This window comes from Telopea speciosissima, chromosome 3, assembly GCF_018873765.1.
Source record: "Telopea speciosissima isolate NSW1024214 ecotype Mountain lineage chromosome 3, Tspe_v1, whole genome shotgun sequence".
Taxonomy (NCBI): domain Eukaryota; kingdom Viridiplantae; phylum Streptophyta; class Magnoliopsida; order Proteales; family Proteaceae; genus Telopea; species Telopea speciosissima.
Window position 1 is genome coordinate 3,580,557 of NC_057918.1, and position 20,303 is coordinate 3,600,859.

A 20,303-nucleotide genomic window follows, 5' to 3' on the forward strand; every position below is an offset into this window, starting at 1 on the left:
GTTTTATACAAATGCCCCTTGAAAATGTCCATTTGTTCAAATATCTCATACAACTTTTCTAATTATAAATTCTTTTTATTTTCAAACATGTAGCACTAACTCCGTTAATTTGAAAGGTACTTTAGTTTTAGGGAGTCTAATAACTAAAATGCCTTTCTGATAAAAATTCATCATAATTAAAGAATAAAATGATCAAATTGCCCTCTTCTTCTCCAAATCGTTTTAGGATTTGAAACTGAACTTTTTTTTCCCAATCGGTTAGGGTTTGAATCCATCTGAAAAGCAAGAGATCAGAACGGACTGGTAAAGGAGGAGAGAAAGGGGGTTTGATGATGAAAAGTTCTGGACAACCTACCCGAGCATCTCTGCAATTTCTTCTTCTTCAGCGAAGAACGAAGAATAGTAAAATCTATGTCAACTCTCAGCTCTTGAACCGTGCGCTCTTGAAATTCTGGTGGTCTTCGATCTCCCATCCATGGAAGGAGCTGGAGTTGCAGCAGAAGAAAATGATTATTCAGTTTTTGCATTACCGCCTGAAAATGTGAACCAGAGGTTGAAGGCGCTAATGAAAGGTCTGAGATCGGATTTCGGAGGTCCCGAGATCGAGCCACACATCACCGTCGTCGGAATGATTCGCCTCACCAAGGCCGACGCCCATCAAAAGTTCAAATCCGCCTGCGAAGGTCTGAAATCGTATACAGCACAAGTAGATTCGATGGCTACAGGTACTTTCTTCTATCAGTGCGTCTTCCTTCTCTTCAACACTACTCCTGAGGTAATATGAAATTATTAATCTCAAAAACAAATTAAAATCATGAATTTTAGATATTCGTAATCAATAGGTTCAGTGATTTGTTCTGTTTCGAATATGGATGCTTGTGATGGTTCTCATCTTTCCCATTTTTATGTTCACAAAAAAGCCGCCATCCCTGGAGTTCCATTTTCTTCCGTTTGAAGAAAAAACCAAAAAATTGCTTCCCAATGGCTTCAAACCCTAATCGATTTGGAAAAGAAATTTTCAGTTTCAAACTCTAAACGATTTGGGAAAGATGAGGGTAATTTGGTCATTTAATTCTTTAATTTTGATGGATTTTATCAGAGGAGTATATTGGTCATTAGATTTCCTGAAACCAATGTCTAACGTCTCAAATTAACGGACTAGACCAAAGTGTGTTTTGAAAATCGAAAATTTACAATTAAAAAAGTTGTAAAGGGACATTTGAACAAATGGGCAATTTTAGGGGGGCATTTGTAAAAAAAGACACTCACGAATCACGCCCAGTCAACGTAGATGTTTTTTCCACGCCATTTCTCTTTTTCTCAACACCTTAGACATTCTCTCCGACAGTGTGAGCTCCCTGTTCATTTGTGAGACATGAGAGATTTCCCTCCCATCTCTACTGCCGAGCTGCCCCGTCCTGCCATGCTGCGTAGACTCAGCAAAGCGGGAAATGACTGCCTTACCTCTACTCACGCAAGGTGCTCGGGTGGGGATAAGGCGGTCATTTCATGCCTTGTTGTGTCTGCATAGTACGGTGCAGGATGGGCAGTTCGGGCAGGGGTAAGGTGATCATTTCATGTCTTGCTGTGTCTGCGCACAGGACGGGTAGCTCGGCAGTAGAGGATCCAAACTGCCCATCTAGTGAGGTGGGAAACTCTCTCCACCAACCCAAGAAAAAAAAAAAAAAGGAATCAGAGATCCTTTTGTACAGGACAGATCTCTCACCACAGCAAATTGACTATGGATGGATAGTTCAACTCCAACAGCAATTGCAACTCCTTTCCGTTCCATGCTCCCAGTCCAGAAAAGACCCAACCAGAACCAGCAAGAGCTCCATCTATTCCCCCTGTCACTCTGACTCTTCTCTCTTGTCTAATAACTGAAGAACTGCTAAATCAAAACCAAGAACAATCTGCAGAGCCAACAAGTAATCACTAAATGGAAGGAGGAGACCAAAAGGAACGAGACACTGAAAGTAACTGTCTCCATCAACCACTGCTCCAAACAAACCCAACACTCCCCTCTAAGGTCTCTCAATTGGAGAGCTTGGACTACGAGTAAGAACTCACTCACTGCATCTCTGGTATCTCTTCTTATAGTCTCCGGACAATTGTATATGAAAATTTAACAACTGGGTTTGTTTCTTCTCTTATATCATTGCTTGTGGCACTTATTTTCTGATACAGAATCAATGAGAGTGATCTCTTTAAGCACGACCGGAGGAGCAGATCCACAGTGCAGGTCTTGCAGTATATTTTAACGAAATGGATGCTGGCCTTGCTTATTGGGCTTCTGACTGGTATTGTCGCCACCCTTATAAATGTTGCTGTTGAGAACATTGCTGGATTCAAGATTCTTTTGGTGGATAACTTGATCAGGCAAAGAAGGTTGAGCCATCTTTCTCTTCTGTTTCTCCGGTCCCCATTTCCTTATAACCAATTTGAGATTCCTCGTTATCAAAGCTTTCTTGCAAGTCCTTCAATTTCGAGTTCATATTTTGCTGGTGCAGATTTGTTATGGGGTTCATCTATTTCACAGGAGCTAATCTGGCTCTCACCATGGTTGTTGCTGTTCTGTGCCTGGTGTTTGCACCTACAGCAGCTGGACCAGGTGTACCTGAGATAAAAGCTTATCTCAATGGAGTTAATACTCCCAACATGTTTGGCGCTTCGACATTGATCGTCAAGGTGGGTAGCTCTTTCAATCAGTGAAGCAGTCTTGAAGAGGAAAATAGATTTCTTCTGGGTTTGTCAATCCAACTAAAATACTATAAAAACCAAATTAACTAGATAGATTCTGGTTTCAAGCTACTATGATTTAAATCATAAACTACTCAAGAGCTCTAATTCACTGAACTGTATCTAATATGGGTACCACAGTGTTCTAGTCGGTAGCAATGACTTGATTGGGTTCACTTCACTATGGTGTAATTTGATAAGCTTGAACTCATTCTCACCTCCAGATTATGTTATAAATCAACTGTTAAAACATAAAGGGACTTTTCCTATATGAAACGGGATTCATCTCTACAGAAGTTCTAAAGAGAAAACCTTTCCCTTTGCAGATCATTGGAACCATTGGTGCTGTGTCCTCTGGGTTGGATTTAGGAAGGGAAGGACCACTAGTACACATTGGCTCCTGTATAGCTTACTTGTTTGGCCCTGGTGAACCTGGCAATCACCACCTTCAATGCCACTGGCTGCGCTACTTCAATAATGACAGAGACCGCAGGGATCTCATCACCTGTGGGGCTGCTTCAGGTGTCTGTGCTGCTTTCCGGGCCCCCATTGGTGGGGTCCTGTTCGCTCTTGAAGAGGCCACAACATGGTGGAGAAGTGCCCTTCTCTGGAGAACTTTCTTTAGCACTGCTGTGGTGGTGGTTGTGCTTAGATCATTCATACAGTATTGCCACTCCGGGCAATGTGGGTTGTTTGGGGAAGGAGGTCTCATCATGTTTGATGTGAGTTCCATTACTGTAAGGTACCAAGCAGCAGATATGATTCCTGTTGCTATAATTGGTATTATTGGTGGAGTCTTGGGAAGCCTGCATAATTTCCTTCTGCACAAAGTCCTCAGGCTCTATAGTCTCATTAACGTGTAAGCAAGCTATTTCCATTTCCTCTAGAGGTCAACTACTCTTTCTAATTTTTCTTTCTTACTGGTCTGATATGATAGCTGATATGGTCAGTCCTCTGGTTTCATGCAGGAAAGGTAGAATTCACAGGCTCCTCCTCACTCTGTCTGTCTCAGTCTTTACTTCTGCTTGCCTTTACTGCCTCCCTTTCCTTGCCAGTTGCAAGCCCTGTGATCCTAGCCTTCCTCATGCTACATGCCCAACCACCGGCCGAGCTGGCAATTTCAAGCAATTTAACTGCCCTGCTGGCTATTACAACGACCTGGCCAGTCTCCTCCATTCTACCAATGACGATGCTGTTCGGAACATCTTCTCCACATCCACCCCTACCGAATTCAACGCCTTCTCCCTCTTCATATTCTTTGCTCTTTACTGGATCTTGGGTCTCATCACCTTGGGCATTGCTACCCCGTCCGGGCTTTTCCTACCAATCATTCTCACGGGTTCAGCCTATGGCCGCCTATTGGGTCTTGTCATGAGGCCCTACACCAGCATAGACCAGGGGCTTTATGCCGTCCTAGGTGCGGCTTCCCTCATGGCTGGCTCCATGAGGATGACTGTCTCCGTTTGCATCATCTTCCTTGAGCTTACCAACAATCTCCTCCTGCTGCCCATAACCATGCTAGTCCTACTCATTGCCAAAACTGTTGCAGACAGCTTCAACCCAAGCATCTACGAGATCATGCTGGACATGAAAGGCCTGCCTTTCTTGCCAGCCCACCCTGAACCATGGATGAGGAACCTTACTGTAGCTGAGCTAGCTGATGCAAAGCCAACTTTAGTCACTCTTCATGGTGTGGAAAAGGTGAGCCGCATTATCGAGGTCCTGCAAAACACGACACACAATGGCTTCCCTGTTGTTGATGGAGGAGTGACGGCAACAGAAGGGCTGCTCACTGAAGCAACAGAACTACATGGACTGATTCTGAGAAGGCACCTTGTTGCAGTGCTAAATAAGAAATGGTTCCTGACAGAGAGAAAGAGAACAGAGGAGTGGGAAGCTAGGGAGAAATTTACATCTTTTGACTTGGCAGAGTGGAGTACAAAGACTGAGATGACTGTAACAGACGAAGAGATGGAGATGTATGTAGATTTGCATCCTTTGACCAACACCACCCCATACACAGTTGTGGAGAACATGTCAGTTGCCAAGGCTGTGGTGCTCTTCCGGCTGGTTGGGCTCCGGCATTTGCTGATTGTACCAAAGTATCAACCAACTGCGGTGAGTTGGTCAAGCATTTCATATGCAGTTCACTTCTCCTCCCCAACCCCCCCCCCCCCTCGCCCCCCAGCCCCGCAAAAAAACAAAAAATAATGGAACTACTTGGTTTTCCTTCAGTTGTTTCCTGTGATTCATAACTCAAACAATTGCTGTGCCAGTATTTCTTTTCCATGGTTTGATATTACAGGATAGGAACTTATGCCGTACTCCTTTCAAGTACCAAGTCTCCATAAGCATTTAAGCATTTGTGATTTATACCACAGATGAAACATTTAGTTTGGCATTTGAGAAAATCATTTCTTTGAAAGAACTGGAGCTGATGGATATTTTTGGGTGTTGAATTTTGTAGGTGTCTCCTGTGGTGGGGATCTTGACCAGACAAGACTTGATGAGCCACAACATTTTGAGTGCCTTCCCTCACCTAGCAAAAAGCAAAGGAAGATAAAGGAGAATGTAAACCGTCTTTAAACAATATACTGAATTATCATATACTTGTAACCTGGATATTCAATTCCATGCATTCGGTCATCCTTCCAAAGGAATAAGAAAACAACCTCAGAGAACTTTTACATTTTTTGTTTCACTCTGTTTTTTCGTACATGATGAAGAATAAATTACATTTTCATCTGAAAGGACGGCTTCCATGGTCTTTCCAGTTTATATCTCATATATCTTGTAGTGATTTCTTCTTCTTCTTTGTCTTTCCTGTTTTCTTTTTCTTGAGGCTGGTCCCTCCCCGTTTGAACACTGCCAAGACTTCAATGCTGCATCCAGAGTTCATTAACATAATCAATATTCAAAGGAAACAAAGAAAATGGCATGTTTTACATCCCATGTCTTGGAATAAAGCTGCACCAAGGTACTTTTACTCCTTCAAATCACCCCCCAAAAAAATGTAGCATAAAGTGCATTCCTTAAGGACTCAAAATATGTTTCAAACCACCATTCATATCAAAAGATTATACTTGAAAATAAAAGAGTACATAAGAATCATCTTCTCAGTGATTGAGAACACAGATTCCTATTGTTTATGAATTGTTGAAAAAATAAGACGGGAGGCATAGTGATTAACAAAATGGACTACGATCCTTTTTTTCCCCATCATTATGTGGACCATGAGACTACATGTAGTTTTCCAGACACACGGAATTATCGGATTGAGAACACAGGGAGTGCCAGATGGAAGCTGATTATAGGGCTCATCTTTTCGAGTGTTTCTGATGCAGATCTGAAGACCTACATCCGTAAGAAGAAGTCCAAATAGCTTGCTGTTTAAGTTCTCATACTTAGTTTATTTTTTATGTCTTTTGTTTTAAATTGAACCGGGTACAAGTTGGTCCAACTTTGGTTCAATTTAAGTGATTTGATTTATTTACTTTTTACTTATGGTAAGTTGAGTCCACTCCTCTCCATGCATAAGAGAGGAATTTTACCCTGAAACCTACCATACTTAAAACTCCCTGTAATCATGCTTAGATAGGCACTCCCATACTTAGTTTATTTTTTATGTCTTCCTCGTGAAGAAGAATCTTGTGTTTGATCAAGGTTTGAAAGCATCGGTGTTTGATCCGATTGACACCTTGCGGTGGGAAGCTCAGGTGGATCATTTGGTTACTTTATTGCATTCTCAACTGCTGCTCTTCAAATTTGAAGGTTCTATTTCAGTTTGATGCCATTAACAAGTACTCCCCTTCTAGAAGGTCATAAACAAAGTGATTTTCGGGATCCACCAAACCAGTCATCCGATTGACCTTAGTTTTTCACCACACCTCCAAGAACCCTAATTTGAGAAGTAATTCAAATTTGACCTAATTGCAGTGGTCCGATTTGGATTTATTCCCAACTTTCCTATTCTGCCCCTACTCCTACTTCAACTCTGCTTTAACTCCTCATAGCTTGCCGCCAATTTTAATTCCTACCCCATTAGCTTGCTGAGATCAGATTATCACACCTCTGAAATCAGTGAGTTAACTTCCTAATACCAACCCTAAATCCAGTACCCTAATTAACCTATGTTTGGTCTGTCAACCCTAGATTGAACCATCCTTTGATTAAAAGATCCAATTTGGTTTCTGGTTTGAGTAATTCAGATCCAGGACTACATTAGTTTCCCATTCATAATTTCTACTTTTCTAGATGACCAAATATAGAGGGTTGCATTTCAAGTGGGGGTTCACATAAAGAAGTACTTCATAATCATATTGTGTGGGCGTTAAAAGAATTGCTTAAGCTTGTAATCAGACTGTAATGTATAATGCATAGGGATAGCTCTGACCCTGGTTAGCTAACCTCAAGCAGCTCACATCTTACACAAAACCTTGTAAACAGCATCACTGACGACCAACATAAATTGACATGATCAATGAGTGAGTTGGATTTGAGAGTTAAGACTCAACTGTTATAACTTATAACTAGGGATCAATCCAATCAAGAATATTAAATTTGATTGCATTGACATGGCAACCCTTTGCATAGCATTTTTATAGCAATGCAGAAGTTAGCCAGTAAGAACTGGCACACAAAGACCAAAACCATGTGACATTTCAATAACGAGGGCTTAGAATTTGTGGATAAGGTATAAATTGAAGGCCTCAACACAATAGATATCTAGTGAAAAGCTATATGCAACTGAATACCTAATGGTACATGATGCTGTTGTTTTCTGATTCTTTTTTTTTTAAAGGGGGAGGGGGTGGGGTTTGGGGCAGGTAGGGGTTCATCACAATGTTTCTTGCATTTTTTTTTGAAAAAAGTAGAACACTGCTTGCACTGATCAATGACTTCAAGTCCAAAGGACCCATTGGTTGTTGAATTTCTTACCATAAGAATATACCTCGACTTTCATCCAATTCCATAGATGGAGCACCGCCTAGGGTTATGGATTTTCTTCGGTTGAACTACAAGGAAGGGTTCTGGGGAATAGGGTAGGGTTGAGTAGGGAAAGAATAACAAAAGCCACTGTTATGAGACTGCGAACACATCCATGAACAGTAACAGAGAATGGTAACAAGGGACCAAACTAGAAATTAAGAAAGTGTAGCTTTACTGCTTACATAACAGTAAAAGGATCAGATAATAAGAAACAGAGTTTGAGAAATTGAAGAGGAGAAGAAGAGAAGAAGAGCAGAAAACAGAGTATAAAAGAGAAACCAATGGCGCAAGGAGAACAGAGCAGAAAGATACCTTCATCCACGCCTAACAATTCATAAGCAGTCTTTGGAGGGTCTTGACAGACCACTCTCTTTGAAGTGAGTTTTTTAGGGCCAAGTTCTTTAAAGGCCTTCATATCTCTCTAGTTGATCCGAAGGGGGTAAGGTCAAGATCTTGGAGGAATGCCTTGGCCTACAAAAGGCTGTTGATGGATAGATCTCGTTGGCTTCTTGGGTCGGGGGAAGTCTTCTTCTGGCTGGACAACTGGTCTAGGGCTGGTCCGTTGATTGATGCAGTGGATAATGGCCTGCAGGTTGATGTGGAACTGCGCCTTAAAGATGCTTTGGAGGAGGATGGATCATGGAAGCAGGGCTTACTGAACCAAATCGATGAGGTGACCATCAGGAATGACATTACTTCAGGAGATTTTTGCCTTTCAGCTAGGGAGGATGTACTGGTGTGGACTCCCGCAAGTGATGGTGTCTTTTCGGTAAAATCAGCCTGGAATGTAATAAGGAGCGCCTCGCCGGCTGTCCCATATGCTAGCTGGATCTGGAACCAGTCCCTCCCTGTGAAAGTAGCTTTCATCACTTGGCAACTGTTGAATGGGAAAATCCCAACTGATGATGCCTTAATGTCGGTAGGGATTCCGATGGCTTCCAAGTGTCTCTGCTGTGGTGAGCCTAGGGTGGAGACATCAGACCACTGCTTGATCTCAGGTGGAACTGCCACAAAGGTGTGGGCCTTTTTCTCTCGGCTGCTTGACATTGAGGTGCTACCAACTCAAGATGTAAGGAGTCGGATTACCCAGTGGCATGCATTGGCTAGTGGACGCTGTCTCAGTGGTTTTATTACAGGTTTACTCCCTTCCTTGATTATGTGGGAGCTATGGAGGGAAAGAAATAACAGGAGGCATGATGAACACAGGCGCTCGGCGGTCACGATTATGGCACGCATCAAAGCCTGGGTAAAAGAGCTCCCAATGCCGATGAAGGTGAGGAAGGGGGGGTCTGCTAGAAACAGGTTAATCTTGCAATGTTTTGGGCTTGAGGCTGTTCCAGCTAAAATTCCTCGCCCCCTCCCGGTTTACTGGTGTCCCCTTTGTCATTCAGTTAAGCTGAATGTGGATGGGGCGCGTCGGGGCAACCCTGGTGAGGGGGGGGGGAGGAGGAGTGATCGGGAACGCGGGTGGCGCTGTCCTGGCAACGTTCTCTAACCACTACGGTCTGTGCACAAACTCTCAAGCTGAACTTAGAGCTATGAGAGATGGTCTTAGATTGTGCCAGGAGCTGGTGTTCAAAGAGGTAGTGGTGAATTCAGATTCAGCCAACACTGTGAGAATGGTGATCCTTCGGAGGTGCAGTCTATGGAAAGGATGGTATTGGTTCAATGAGATTTTAGCGCTGATTCAGGCTACTCAGGCGACAGTGGATTTTGTGTATAGAGAAAGCAACAGGGCTGCAGATTTTTTGGCCAAGCAGGCTTGTGAGACAGGGTCTTCAGTCACTTTCCTGCAGGATAATTTGCCCTCAGGAACCTTCCAAGAGATCATCAGGGAGGATAGGGAGGGCCTACCGGTCCTTAGAGTCTAATGTTGTTTTCGTGGGTTTGGGGCAAGGTGGAATGTCCCCCCCCTGTATTCTTTATTCTTTGATGATTCAATAAAGTTTTGGGGCTGGCCCGGGTCCCAGGTAAGTTCGGGTTAAAAATAATAATAATAATAAATTCATAAGCAGTCAAACCATTTAAGAGAATCAAGGTTATTATTTTTTCGGATTTCAGTGGGATTTCAACCGCTGCCGAAATTGAAGTATTTCGGCAAAATGGCCAAAATCCCACCGAAATTTGGTCCATTTCAGTGAAAATACAAAAATAGCCATTTCAGTGCCCAAAAATAGAAATTTACCCTGAAACTTCAGGGAGTGCCTATTTAAGCATGATTACACATGTTTGAATCATTATTGAAGGGGGGAAAAAAAAACACCCAAAGTGGTAGTTTGGCTTCGACCCTATGACATATGCGACCATGTCATCCTTTGCCTGAAGTATCTCTTAAAGTCCATCACAGCAGCTCTATGGATGGAAAATTTGACCAAATGATGCTTCAAATCTACCCAAATGTTGAAGTGAATGCTCTTAGGCGAAAGGGGGCAAAAGCTCAAAATTTCAACGAAATGAGTCAAATTTCAATGAAATGAGTCGAAATTTTGATGAAACCTGGAATTACCACTGGACTAGCATTTCAGTTTGGTTTCTATCGAAATCAAAATATTTTCCGCCAAAATTTAGAACTATGAAGAGAACTCAAAAAACTCATTCCCAGAATCTGAAAAATTCGTGTTCTATTAGCATGTATGCAAAAACCTAATTTCCAAACTCAAATAGGACTGTAATTTGACTTTCTTTGAGACTTATACATTATCTAAGCAACTCTTATCTATGTTTTCCCTCATAAACCCAGAATAGAACCTAAAAGAAATAGGAGATTGAAGTGATAAATACTTAGGGATGTAAACCAATCGGATTCGGCTCGGATAGTGCTATATCCGCATCCGCATCCAATTAGCTTTCAGACGGATTCGGATAGTGCTAAACGGATATGGACACGGATACGGATCGGATATTTTATCCGTTTACATGTAAATATAGCTTTTCGGATAGCTATAGCCTATCCGTATCCGTATCCGGTTAACTTTCGGAGGGATTCGGATAGTGCTAAACGGATACGGACAAAGATACAGAAACGGATTTTGGCTATTCATTTACACCCCTATAAATACTCTTATAGAGCCTAGACAACTAAACAATAACACGAGAACTCTTTTCCAACTATTCCTACTCATATCAAATGACTTAGACTCAAAGAAATAGGGCATTGACTCCCCAAACTGTGGATATCAAGTATTCTACCCAATAAGGCTTTATATTCCTAGACCCAAAGAAATAAGACACTGACTCCCAGAAACGTGGATGTTGCTAAAGTGTACCAATACCTGAGTGAGTGATAGTAGGAGTGGATGTTGATGCAGATGTCTCAATTTGTTGAATCTGCTTGAGTAACTTACTGAGTTCATCGCATAATGGAGAGACAAACTGACTACCGCCAGAGGTAGAAGCCTGATTGTTGTCGGAGGATGATGTCGTAGTAGAACTCTGATCGGATGTACTAGTAGTTGGAGACAGCTGTTGAGCCTACTCAAGCTTACCATGCTTTGCCGAACATGTATCCACAGTGTGATTCATCTTTCCATAGTAAGTGCATTGATGCATGCCTTGATCTGGTGGTTGTCCTCTGCCATGACCACCACCATGGCCTTGGCCTCCCCCTGAACCACAGCCTCTGCTAGGAAAACTAGCACCACAGTCACGACCCCCCATTATTTGAATTAAGAGCTATTGCCCTTAGAAGAAGTCGAGTAAGACTTAGTAAAGGAGGGAGATACAATACGTTGAATCCGACAAAACACCTCATTCATGGATGGGATCTTGATGTAGGAGCACTTCCTTGGACCGGGCCAAGCCTGTTTGAGAACCCCTTTTTTTGGGTCTAGTAGGATTTTAGGAATTTATTTTATTTGGGAGAATAATGTCTTTTACTTTATTTTAAAAAGTCGGATACGTTAGCAAGTTTTAGAGTTTGTTTTGGGTTTTTGGAATCTTAGGAGGTTGTTTCCTTATTAGGGTCTTTTTATTTTCTTATTTATATTCTTGTAATCCAACAAGTTAGATAGTTGAAGAATATGGAATAAGATTGAGTTTGCGTGGTGTGAATCCTGCATGGCTTGTGCAATCCCTTCTCTCTCTCTCTCTCAGCTCTTCTTCTTCCCCTTCCCAATTAGATCCTCTCATCCTTCTCCTCCCCCCTCTTTAGTTCTAGATGACCCAACAATCCTCACGATTGTGGACTGTTCCCTTCCACCACTCTTCCATCCTCCCTCGTCTTTTGGAAGTGAATTGGCCTAACTTAAACAACACCATCCCAAGGGTTCACCTTCTGAAACCCTTTCTGCTGAGTGGTATCTATCAGATTTCGTATTCGAATTTGCAACTATCACTGGTTTCAGTTTCAGAGGAGTCGTTTCAGTCCCTTTGGTTGCCGGTTCGACTCAGTATTGGGGGAAATACGAGGTAACCCTCTTACGATACCTCAGCTGGGAGATTCAGGGCCATCTAAGGCCATATCCAAGAGCTCCCAATCGAGTTTTCCCTGTCTCTTAGTGGTTGTTCCAAACTGGGTACGGGAGATATATATACTCTAGCTTGATGGGGAGTGTTAAAAGTGTACCGTGAGGGGGGTGTCCCTATTGTTGAGTCGTGGATTAATATTAGAATTTGATGTTGAGTTGTAGTCTTAGAGTTAATGTTGAGTTGCAGTTTTGTTTGGAGTCTTTGATATTTACTGTCTTTATTGTACTTATTCTTTGACTCTTAGTAGGTTTAGTACTAGTAGGTTTCATGGTTTAATGTAAGTGATGAGACTAGACCACAATAGGTATTATTCTGAGTCCTATCGTGGCCTTAGTTCTCTCATCTTCTTCTCCATCGTGTTCTCCTCTCTCCTTTTTCAGCTTCTCTTCTTCTTCTTCCCTCCCATAGCAAGTACTGGTTTTGAGGTTCTTATACTGTTACAGATGTTAAGTATTCTACCATATGGCTTCATATTCCAATCTATTACAAAATGTTTAACATATCCCAGTAACTCCTTGCGGAAATGCTCCTACATGGCTACATCAACTATAGATACTTTATGTGGTAGGCAATCAACAACAGGGTTTTCAGCTAGATAATGGCACACTGAACAAATCCTTGAACAAATTGTTTATCTAGAACATGAGGAATCATGTTCAGATCTCTCTTCTGAATATTATATGTTCCAGAGTATGCCACACCAAACTTCTTTATTACTAATCTACTGCCATTACTTTCTTATTTTCAAATGTCCGAAAGAATCCATATATATAATGGCCCTGTAGTTGGTTTCAGTGCATAGAAATCACGTTAAGCTATATTGTTATGGTAGCATTTTGGTGATACAGCAAAGCATGCCAACAAAAAAAAACAATTCAAATCAATTCTGGGTAAATATAAAGAAAGCTTTACCTATTAGTGCCTGGAAAGAAATTGAAACCATGTGCTTTTTCCAAATGCCATGCCTTAGCAGACAACAAAGACCTGCAATCCTGTTCAACGATATTTGCATTATCAGCTTAGAGAAACAAATAATCAGCAACTTCAATCAAAACCAGATCTAAATTGATGGGTACTAAGCTACTCCACAAAGATGAAATACCTCCTTAAAGCTTTCCCACCCACAGCTTATATAGATAAGAGTTTGAGGCAATGCCTCGCTTTTCTCCCACATTGTTTTGCTTTCTATCTTGACAGAAGCTTCCATTGCACGTAAAATCCATGGCCTCTTCTCATCTTTTGACTTTAAGGAAGAACTGAGGAACCCAGTAATGTTAATTACTTAAAACAGTATCTCTCTTTCTTCTATCAGGTTTATGGCAGCCTGATAGAGATTCCCATATTGAATCTATAAAGCAAGGATATAAGGACTAATGAAACCAATATACCTTTCAGATCTCATAGCTTTATGCGTGGAAGATGCAATACTCTGCAGTGCATTTACTAGAGAAGGGTCCAACCCTTTTCTAGGAGGATCAACTACAACCACATCGGATCCTTCAAGCCAAGAAAAAGGTTCCTGATACAGTTGTAAATGAATCATGAACATTAGCATCAACCTTTCAAAAGAATATCATATTTAAGAGATGTATGTTCAATAAAAGTTGAACACCAACAGTCGAAGCGTCTGCATGGTGCCAGCTGATGCTGCTATCTACAGAACTTGGTAAGCGGCCAACAGTTTTCTCAAAAGACACCTTTGACTCTTTGTTGATCTCTATGCATTTCACGGATCTGCAAACACAAAATAGTTATCATGAGGGATATATAATTAAAGAAACAAAACCATTGAGCATTCGAAGAACACAATAAAGCCATTATGGCACTTGCTTGCCTGCATTTTCTAGCAACAGCTAATGATAACCCAATTGCGCCTGCTCCTGCATACAAATCAGCAACAGATGCTCCATAGGGAACATATTTTTGCAACTTCCCGAGTAGCAAATCAAAAGCCTGCAAGGATAAATCCAGTAATACTAAGGCTGAATTTGTACTCTATTCAAGACAAACTTAGCATGTGAGCATCAAATATCAAGTGAAAGACTAGAATAAATATGCGAGGGCCCACCAAAACAAAAAAGGAAGGAACTGAAACCAAATATACACAAAGTTTGCTTCCAAATGGAAGATATCCTGCACCCATCATTTTCCCATTGTCTAATTGTTGTGTCTAAGTGAATATAGCCTGTTGCAGGGTTTCCCATCTCTGGTTCTCTTTAGCTAGTATCGATGGTTTTAGGCTTTCAGCAACAACCACAAGGCCGTCAATGATGGCATATGATAGAGGACCATAGGACATTACAGATCCCAAAGAAAATAAAAGGACATCATCATACACTATTGTTGTTATAACAGTCACTATCCTGTTATTTTAGGACTATTAAAAGTTACAAATATTGTAACTTCAGTTCAGTTATCAACAATACTTGATTATTTAATCAAAGATGTACAGTGGGAGAGCCTTGGCGCAACGGTTAAGTTGCACTATTGCAACCATCAGGTTGCGGGTTTGAAACATGAAAACAGCCTTTGCGCGAAGCGGGGGTAAGGCTGCATACATTTGCCACTCCCGGACCCTGCAGTAGCAGGAGCCTCGAGCACTGGAACGCTCTTTTTTAGTCAAAGATGTACATAAACAGGAGTATTTTTGTTAATTATTTTTAATTAATCATATTTTAATAACATACTTGTCACAAATTAGATAATTTACGCCAACATTGATTATTTCAAGGTCCACAGATGTTTACTCAATAATTCTCATTATTTTAAACCTTGAAAATAGCAAATGTGTGAAACCTGCAAGTATTAACTTCCCATTCAAATATGAAAATACCAAGAGTTTGATAAATTAAGCTCAGCATACCCGTGTATTTGCTTGGCCAAAGCTTGATGGATCCAAAGAAATATCAATTCCTCCAACATGTTCCCAAAAATCTCTCTCTCCTATTAGATGTCTCCACCTATTTCCAAAAATTATCTGCATGATAAATAAGGATTTTTAACCATAACCTCCAAATCAGATGAACCAGAACCTCAATACCCCAACTTTCACAAAAGCTGCCACCACTAAATGACTACAAAAATCAGAAGCAAGTGCTGCAGGAAAAAGAAAATGTTTTGACAGAATGCCAACTTAAATATCCAACAAAATTTACCAAATTAAGAGCCTCCCATGAAGATGACAAAGAATAAAAGGAGAAAGAGGAGGGGGGGGGGGGGGAAGCAAAAAATAAAATATAACAATATTAAGAAGTGGTAATGGTTTCACATCATTGAAAAAGGGTAGTCTATTATGGGGGTGTATTTGTCTTCGATATCAATGGGTGAGCACATCCATAATTTAAAAAAAAAAAAAACCAAAACAAAAAGGTACGCAATAGTAGCTCATGTTTTCCATTCTTTGATTGGACATAGAGAGTCCCCATTATCCTGTAGGTGAGACCAAAATCTCATACTCCACTTTGTTGACATACTTGGTAACACTTTTAGATTTTCCATCTAAAGGAAGAGGTTAATTTCAAACAGATGATCAAGCACAGAGGGGTTGGTTGAATCATTAAGTCACTTCTTGATGCATTCTCCCTTTCATACCGTGCTACCATTTCTTCCTCATGGAGAAGTTTTAGGTCTCTTGGGTTATGCCAACAGCCTATCTAACCTAATTGGCATCTGGCCAATGAAATCTTCAGCCTGAGGGGGTGAGTTTTGTGGAATGTTCTGCTTTTGTTTTATGTAGAATAGTTTGAGAAGAATTCAACCATCATATCCTTGAGGAAGGAGACCTCTTTTAACCAAATAACTAACCTGTGATGACTTCTCATTTTCGGGACTTCCAAATTTTTGCAATTCAAAGGGATAAGTTTGTTTTCTTATGAAGAAGTAAGAAAGCGTCGTATTTGATGTCTTTCTTCATGTATAGTCTTGCTGATCTTTGATAGATATGATGTGATCTATAATTTTATTTTTTTTCAATAGGTTAATGTGATCTATAATTGTTCTATACTTCTATATGTAATTTGGCATATTGTGATTGCACACTCTTGCTTTAATCACACACTCTTGCTCTAAAGTTGTAACTTGTGACTCCAACAAGATAGAAGTTTTATCAAATCTTACTTTGTTTATCAAAGAAAACAATCTTGCTTATTAATGTCTCATTCAGCATTCTTTTCTAGCTCTTTTGTTACTTTCGTGCAGCTCTTAACCATTTTAGCCCATTTTTTAACTTCTGGTATCCCAGTGATCCAGACATCAGTTCGTTTGTCATTTGAACAGAATATTATGTTGTAAACAGAAGTAACCAAGCAAGTATTACCAAAAAAAAAAATTATACTGATTAACTGCACCAACCCAGTCCCTCCCCCAAAATCGACGTATACCAAACGGCAAAAGACAATAGTTGGTAAATGGAGAAAACAGTTCTATATGAAAATACCACAATTTTATCCATTTTACATTATTAGTTGATGTCTGAAAGTTAACCCAAACAGAGTGAATCAGATGAAGATTGCTCCTCGGCCCACCATTTCTCCATAAAAACTGCAGCCCACAATTGGAAGTTGGAACAAGAACAATTATAATTCCATAAATAGACAAAAGAGAAATGGAACAGATAGAAATGATTGCCTTACATCTACTAATGCATTTAATTTTTCTGAGCTAGACGACTTCTCATTCCTTGAATTCCAGACCAAACTGACCTGGACTTTACCTAAAGAGCAAGATAGGTTCATTAAGGTTTGTATGCTCCTTTTTCTTTCTGTGGAATAACTGAAAATTCAAGTGCAACTCTCATATAGAACTAGTTTAGGTGCAAATTTAAACCATTTCGGTATCTTTCTGCAGTAGGGAGGGATGTATTGTGTGTTGTCACAGCCATCTGCAGACAATTATCAAATTCATATTAGTGAAATGAAGAAATCACTATCATTGTGCTTTGAAAGTATAATGTCACATGTTTTGATAATTCAACGTAACCTAATCACATTGCTAACCTGCACATATCGCAATTCACCTGTCCCTTCATCCTCATTGTATGGATCAACACCCAACTTCATAATACCTGATAATATAGAAGCCCAATGATTGAGGTTATAAACAAAACGGTTGACAATACTAAAATATTAAAGAAAACTTAAAACAAAACTAAATTTGGGCAGCAAAGTAGTGAACATGCCTTGCCTTAGAAGTTCAACAGCGATGTTAATGTTAGGATGATGAGCTGTCGCAATAAATAAATGCAAAATGAGCATTTCAAAAAACACAACCCAAAAAAAAAAAAACACCAGAGTGATTAATTCCATGAAATTTTGAGAAGGTTCATGTCCAGGTAAGGCTGTTTGGAATGGATTCGGGAACTGGTTCTATAATTTATACACAGATTCCGCACGATTGTAAATTCTGGCCCAGAGGTCAATTCTTCCCTCCCCCACACAGAATCCAGATTATCAAATTCAGAAACCAGAATCTTGAATTTTGCAATGATTCATAATCTTATCAGAATCCGAAGCTCTTACCCAAAATATTCATGTTAAAAGAGGATGATTCTGACCTTTGCAGAGAGGAATATCAACGACATTATGAGAACCCTCTTGATAAAGTCCGATTAAAGGACTAACGGAAGAACCCCGAACAGCTAGTTTTGCGCGGCATCTCCAACCCCACTATGAGTATGAGAGTGTCAGAAATCACTTAGTAATGAGAAATGAACCGAAAATTCGAAACGTTAAAGAATTAAAATGATATATACATCAGCAACGCGACGTGTATACCAGTCTGCAACTGTCGAAGGTAAAGTCGGAAACACCAAGTTTCTTGAAGAAATCGGTGACTTCATCGAGAATGGATGGACGGTGAAGGTTCCACTCGTGAGTACAACCCGACCACCTGCATATTCAAATAAGAGGAACGTTACTTTCACACCCAACAACTGAATGAGGAGTGGTTTTGGTATACAGCTGTGGTAGTGAAGGGGGAAGGGGTGCATACGGTTGGAAATGAGGGCAGTGGAGGGCGCAGGATAACGAGGGCGGTGGTGTTGAAGTTGGAACTGGAACTTGATTAGGGCTGGGTGTGAGAGGAAGCTGGAGAGCATGGTTTGTTGCAGGTGCAGGTCCGGTGCGTACTGCGCTCTGGCCAAGGCGAGATGTGATGATAAAGGAAGGTGAAGGTAGTTGAGCATGAATTGAGACGCCAGAGAATAGCGTGAGAGACATTCCCAAGCCGGAATGTGCACAGTTCACTGGAATCTGCCCGTGGCGGAAGCAGATAAGTAGTATCTAGCATTCTCCCTCCAGGCTTCAACTTCCCACTGTAAATGCAATCAGCTATCCTTTTTGCTTTTTTTCCCTTTTTTTTCTCTCCCAATTTTTTCTGCCAAAATCTTCTGATAAGGCTCCGTTTGGCAGCGAGGAAAATTAAAAGGGCAGGGTAGTTAAATTTTCAAATTTAAAATATATTTTTTTATAATCATTATTCGACATGGTTATTTCACTAACTCTAAATCATTATATATTTTGTTATTTGATTTTACTTTTCTTCCAAATCCCCTTGGATTTAAAAAGTAAAATACATTTACATCTAATAAAATCATTATTATTATTACTATTTATAGAGAAGGGCAACTATAGCTACCCAAAAAAATTTATTAAGAAAAAAAATAATATTAGATATGATAAGAAATTTAAGCAATTTATACAATCATTTTAAGTAATAAATATAATGGGGGTTTTCTATAAGGATAGTGTAATGCACCAATGAGGGGTTGGTAAAGAGTATCATCCATGTGGGGTCTAGCTACTTGGGACCCACGTGGTGAGAGTAGGAGAAAGTGTTTCTTATATGAGAATGGTATTAAAGACTCTGTACAAAGGCAACGTAGCAATCTTTTTCTCTAAATACAATACTTTTTTTTTAGGTTTGAAAATTTTTCGTTTAATTTCACTTGCAACCAAATGTAGCTTAGGTAACAAACTCACATGTTATGTTTAAGTTGGAAAAAAAAATTCCAATGGCAAAACAACTCATTAAAAAGGGAAAAAGATCTCTACGTGGTGGTGTTTCCTACACCTTCTCACAGGGCACTATGAAGTGACGCCTCTACCCTCTAGGTGTATATCTAGCCATGTTCCCCCATTGGCCCAAACACTTGCGTAAAGACCATGCGACCAAGTAGAGATCACTTGTCCCATTAAAAAATATGAAATATCCAATAGGGACACTGTTTTTCTATCTGTAAGCATACCTCGTGCCCGTACAATTGTGTATCTCTCTCCTCCCTTATGTAATGACCTCCCTACCCCTTTATTTATACCAAAAGGGTATTGTTTTTTTGGTAAAGCAAAAGGGTATTGTGACTCAGTGACTTTATGAGGGGGGGTTTCTTGTCAACATATATAGTTTACCTTCCAGATAGGAAACACTCCCTATCCAATAATATCGAAATTCAAAGGACAGTAAATGTGCATGGACATACATGGGATCAGGATTTAAAAGCTCATAGTCAATCAAGATCTAGACTGATATAGAATCAACCCAAGTCAAATGGCTGGGGGACGAGGGAGATCCAATCCGATTTTTAAAACCTTGATGGGATGCGTGCTAATACACAATATGGTATTTAATTGAAGGGCAAGGACTTGCCTGGTCACATAGCCCTGCACCAGCAAGAGGTAATGAGAGTCGACAGGGACATTAACATGGATGGGATTTTTTTTAGGAGGGGCAGGGTAGTAATTATGCGTGTTCATGTGTCTGGACTCATGATCCACGTGAGCAAACAACATTATTTTTCTCTTTATTGAATTTAGGGCTGGAACGTTACACATCGTCAATCAATACCATTGAGATACTCGACCAACAACAGGGGGTAATGTCCGTAATGAGAGCGGACAGGGACATTAACATGGGTGGGATTTTTTTTTATGAGGGTATGGGCGTAGCCCCCCACACTTGAGAGCAACAATCTCATGTTATGTTACCGCCCCCTAAAATGAAGAAATCCCAACCTCGTTGATGCCACTGCGTGCACTCTCATTGGCCCTCACGCTTGTGCAACGACCACACAACTTGATAGCAATCTTCAGATGCATATAGGAGGTATCAAAGGG

General features: G+C 40.5%; 1 protein-coding gene and 1 pseudogene across 2 annotated transcripts; one reads left to right on the top strand and one right to left on the bottom strand.

Annotated features, from left to right (window-relative positions):
- The first annotated feature begins 475 nt into the window (after positions 1–475).
- Positions 476–5,314, top strand: LOC122653960 (annotated as a pseudogene).
- On the bottom strand, positions 5,145–18,469 carry LOC122653890 (uncharacterized RNA methyltransferase pc1998). 2 transcript variants are annotated; one of them, XM_043847846.1, is made up of 16 exons: positions 18,184–18,469; positions 17,967–18,081; positions 17,747–17,858; positions 17,372–17,416; positions 17,190–17,257; positions 17,020–17,074; positions 16,822–16,906; positions 16,651–16,735; positions 15,059–15,172; positions 14,030–14,148; positions 13,812–13,929; positions 13,584–13,714; positions 13,298–13,451; positions 13,108–13,187; positions 5,476–5,621; positions 5,145–5,278 (listed from the first exon to the last, which is right to left on the bottom strand). In XM_043847846.1, the coding sequence occupies exons 1-15, from the start codon at positions 18,408–18,410 to the stop codon at positions 5,522–5,524; spliced, it is 1,608 nt and encodes a 535-aa protein (XP_043703781.1). In that variant the 5' UTR covers positions 18,411–18,469; the 3' UTR covers positions 5,145–5,278; positions 5,476–5,521. The 2 variants fall into 2 exon arrangements, with proteins under 2 accessions (XP_043703781.1, XP_043703782.1); XM_043847847.1 differs by lacking the exon at positions 5,145–5,278 and having other exon boundaries at positions 5,321–5,621; positions 16,651–16,734; positions 16,827–16,906.
- Between the last annotated feature and the right edge of the window lie 1,834 nt (positions 18,470–20,303).

Excerpts from the sequence above, each read along its gene's own strand:
- LOC122653890 (XM_043847846.1), bottom strand. The coding sequence starts at position 18,410 with ATGTCTCTCACGCTATTCTCTGGCGTCTCAATTCATGCTCAACTACCT. Across the intron at positions 16,907-17,019 it reads TGCAGAAAGATACCGAAATG|GTAAAGTCCAGGTCAGTTTG; the intron begins GTTTAAATTTGC and ends CTTGCTCTTTAG. Across the intron at positions 13,715-13,811 it reads ACCATGCAGACGCTTCGACT|GAACCTTTTTCTTGGCTTGA; the intron begins GTTGGTGTTCAA and ends CAACTGTATCAG.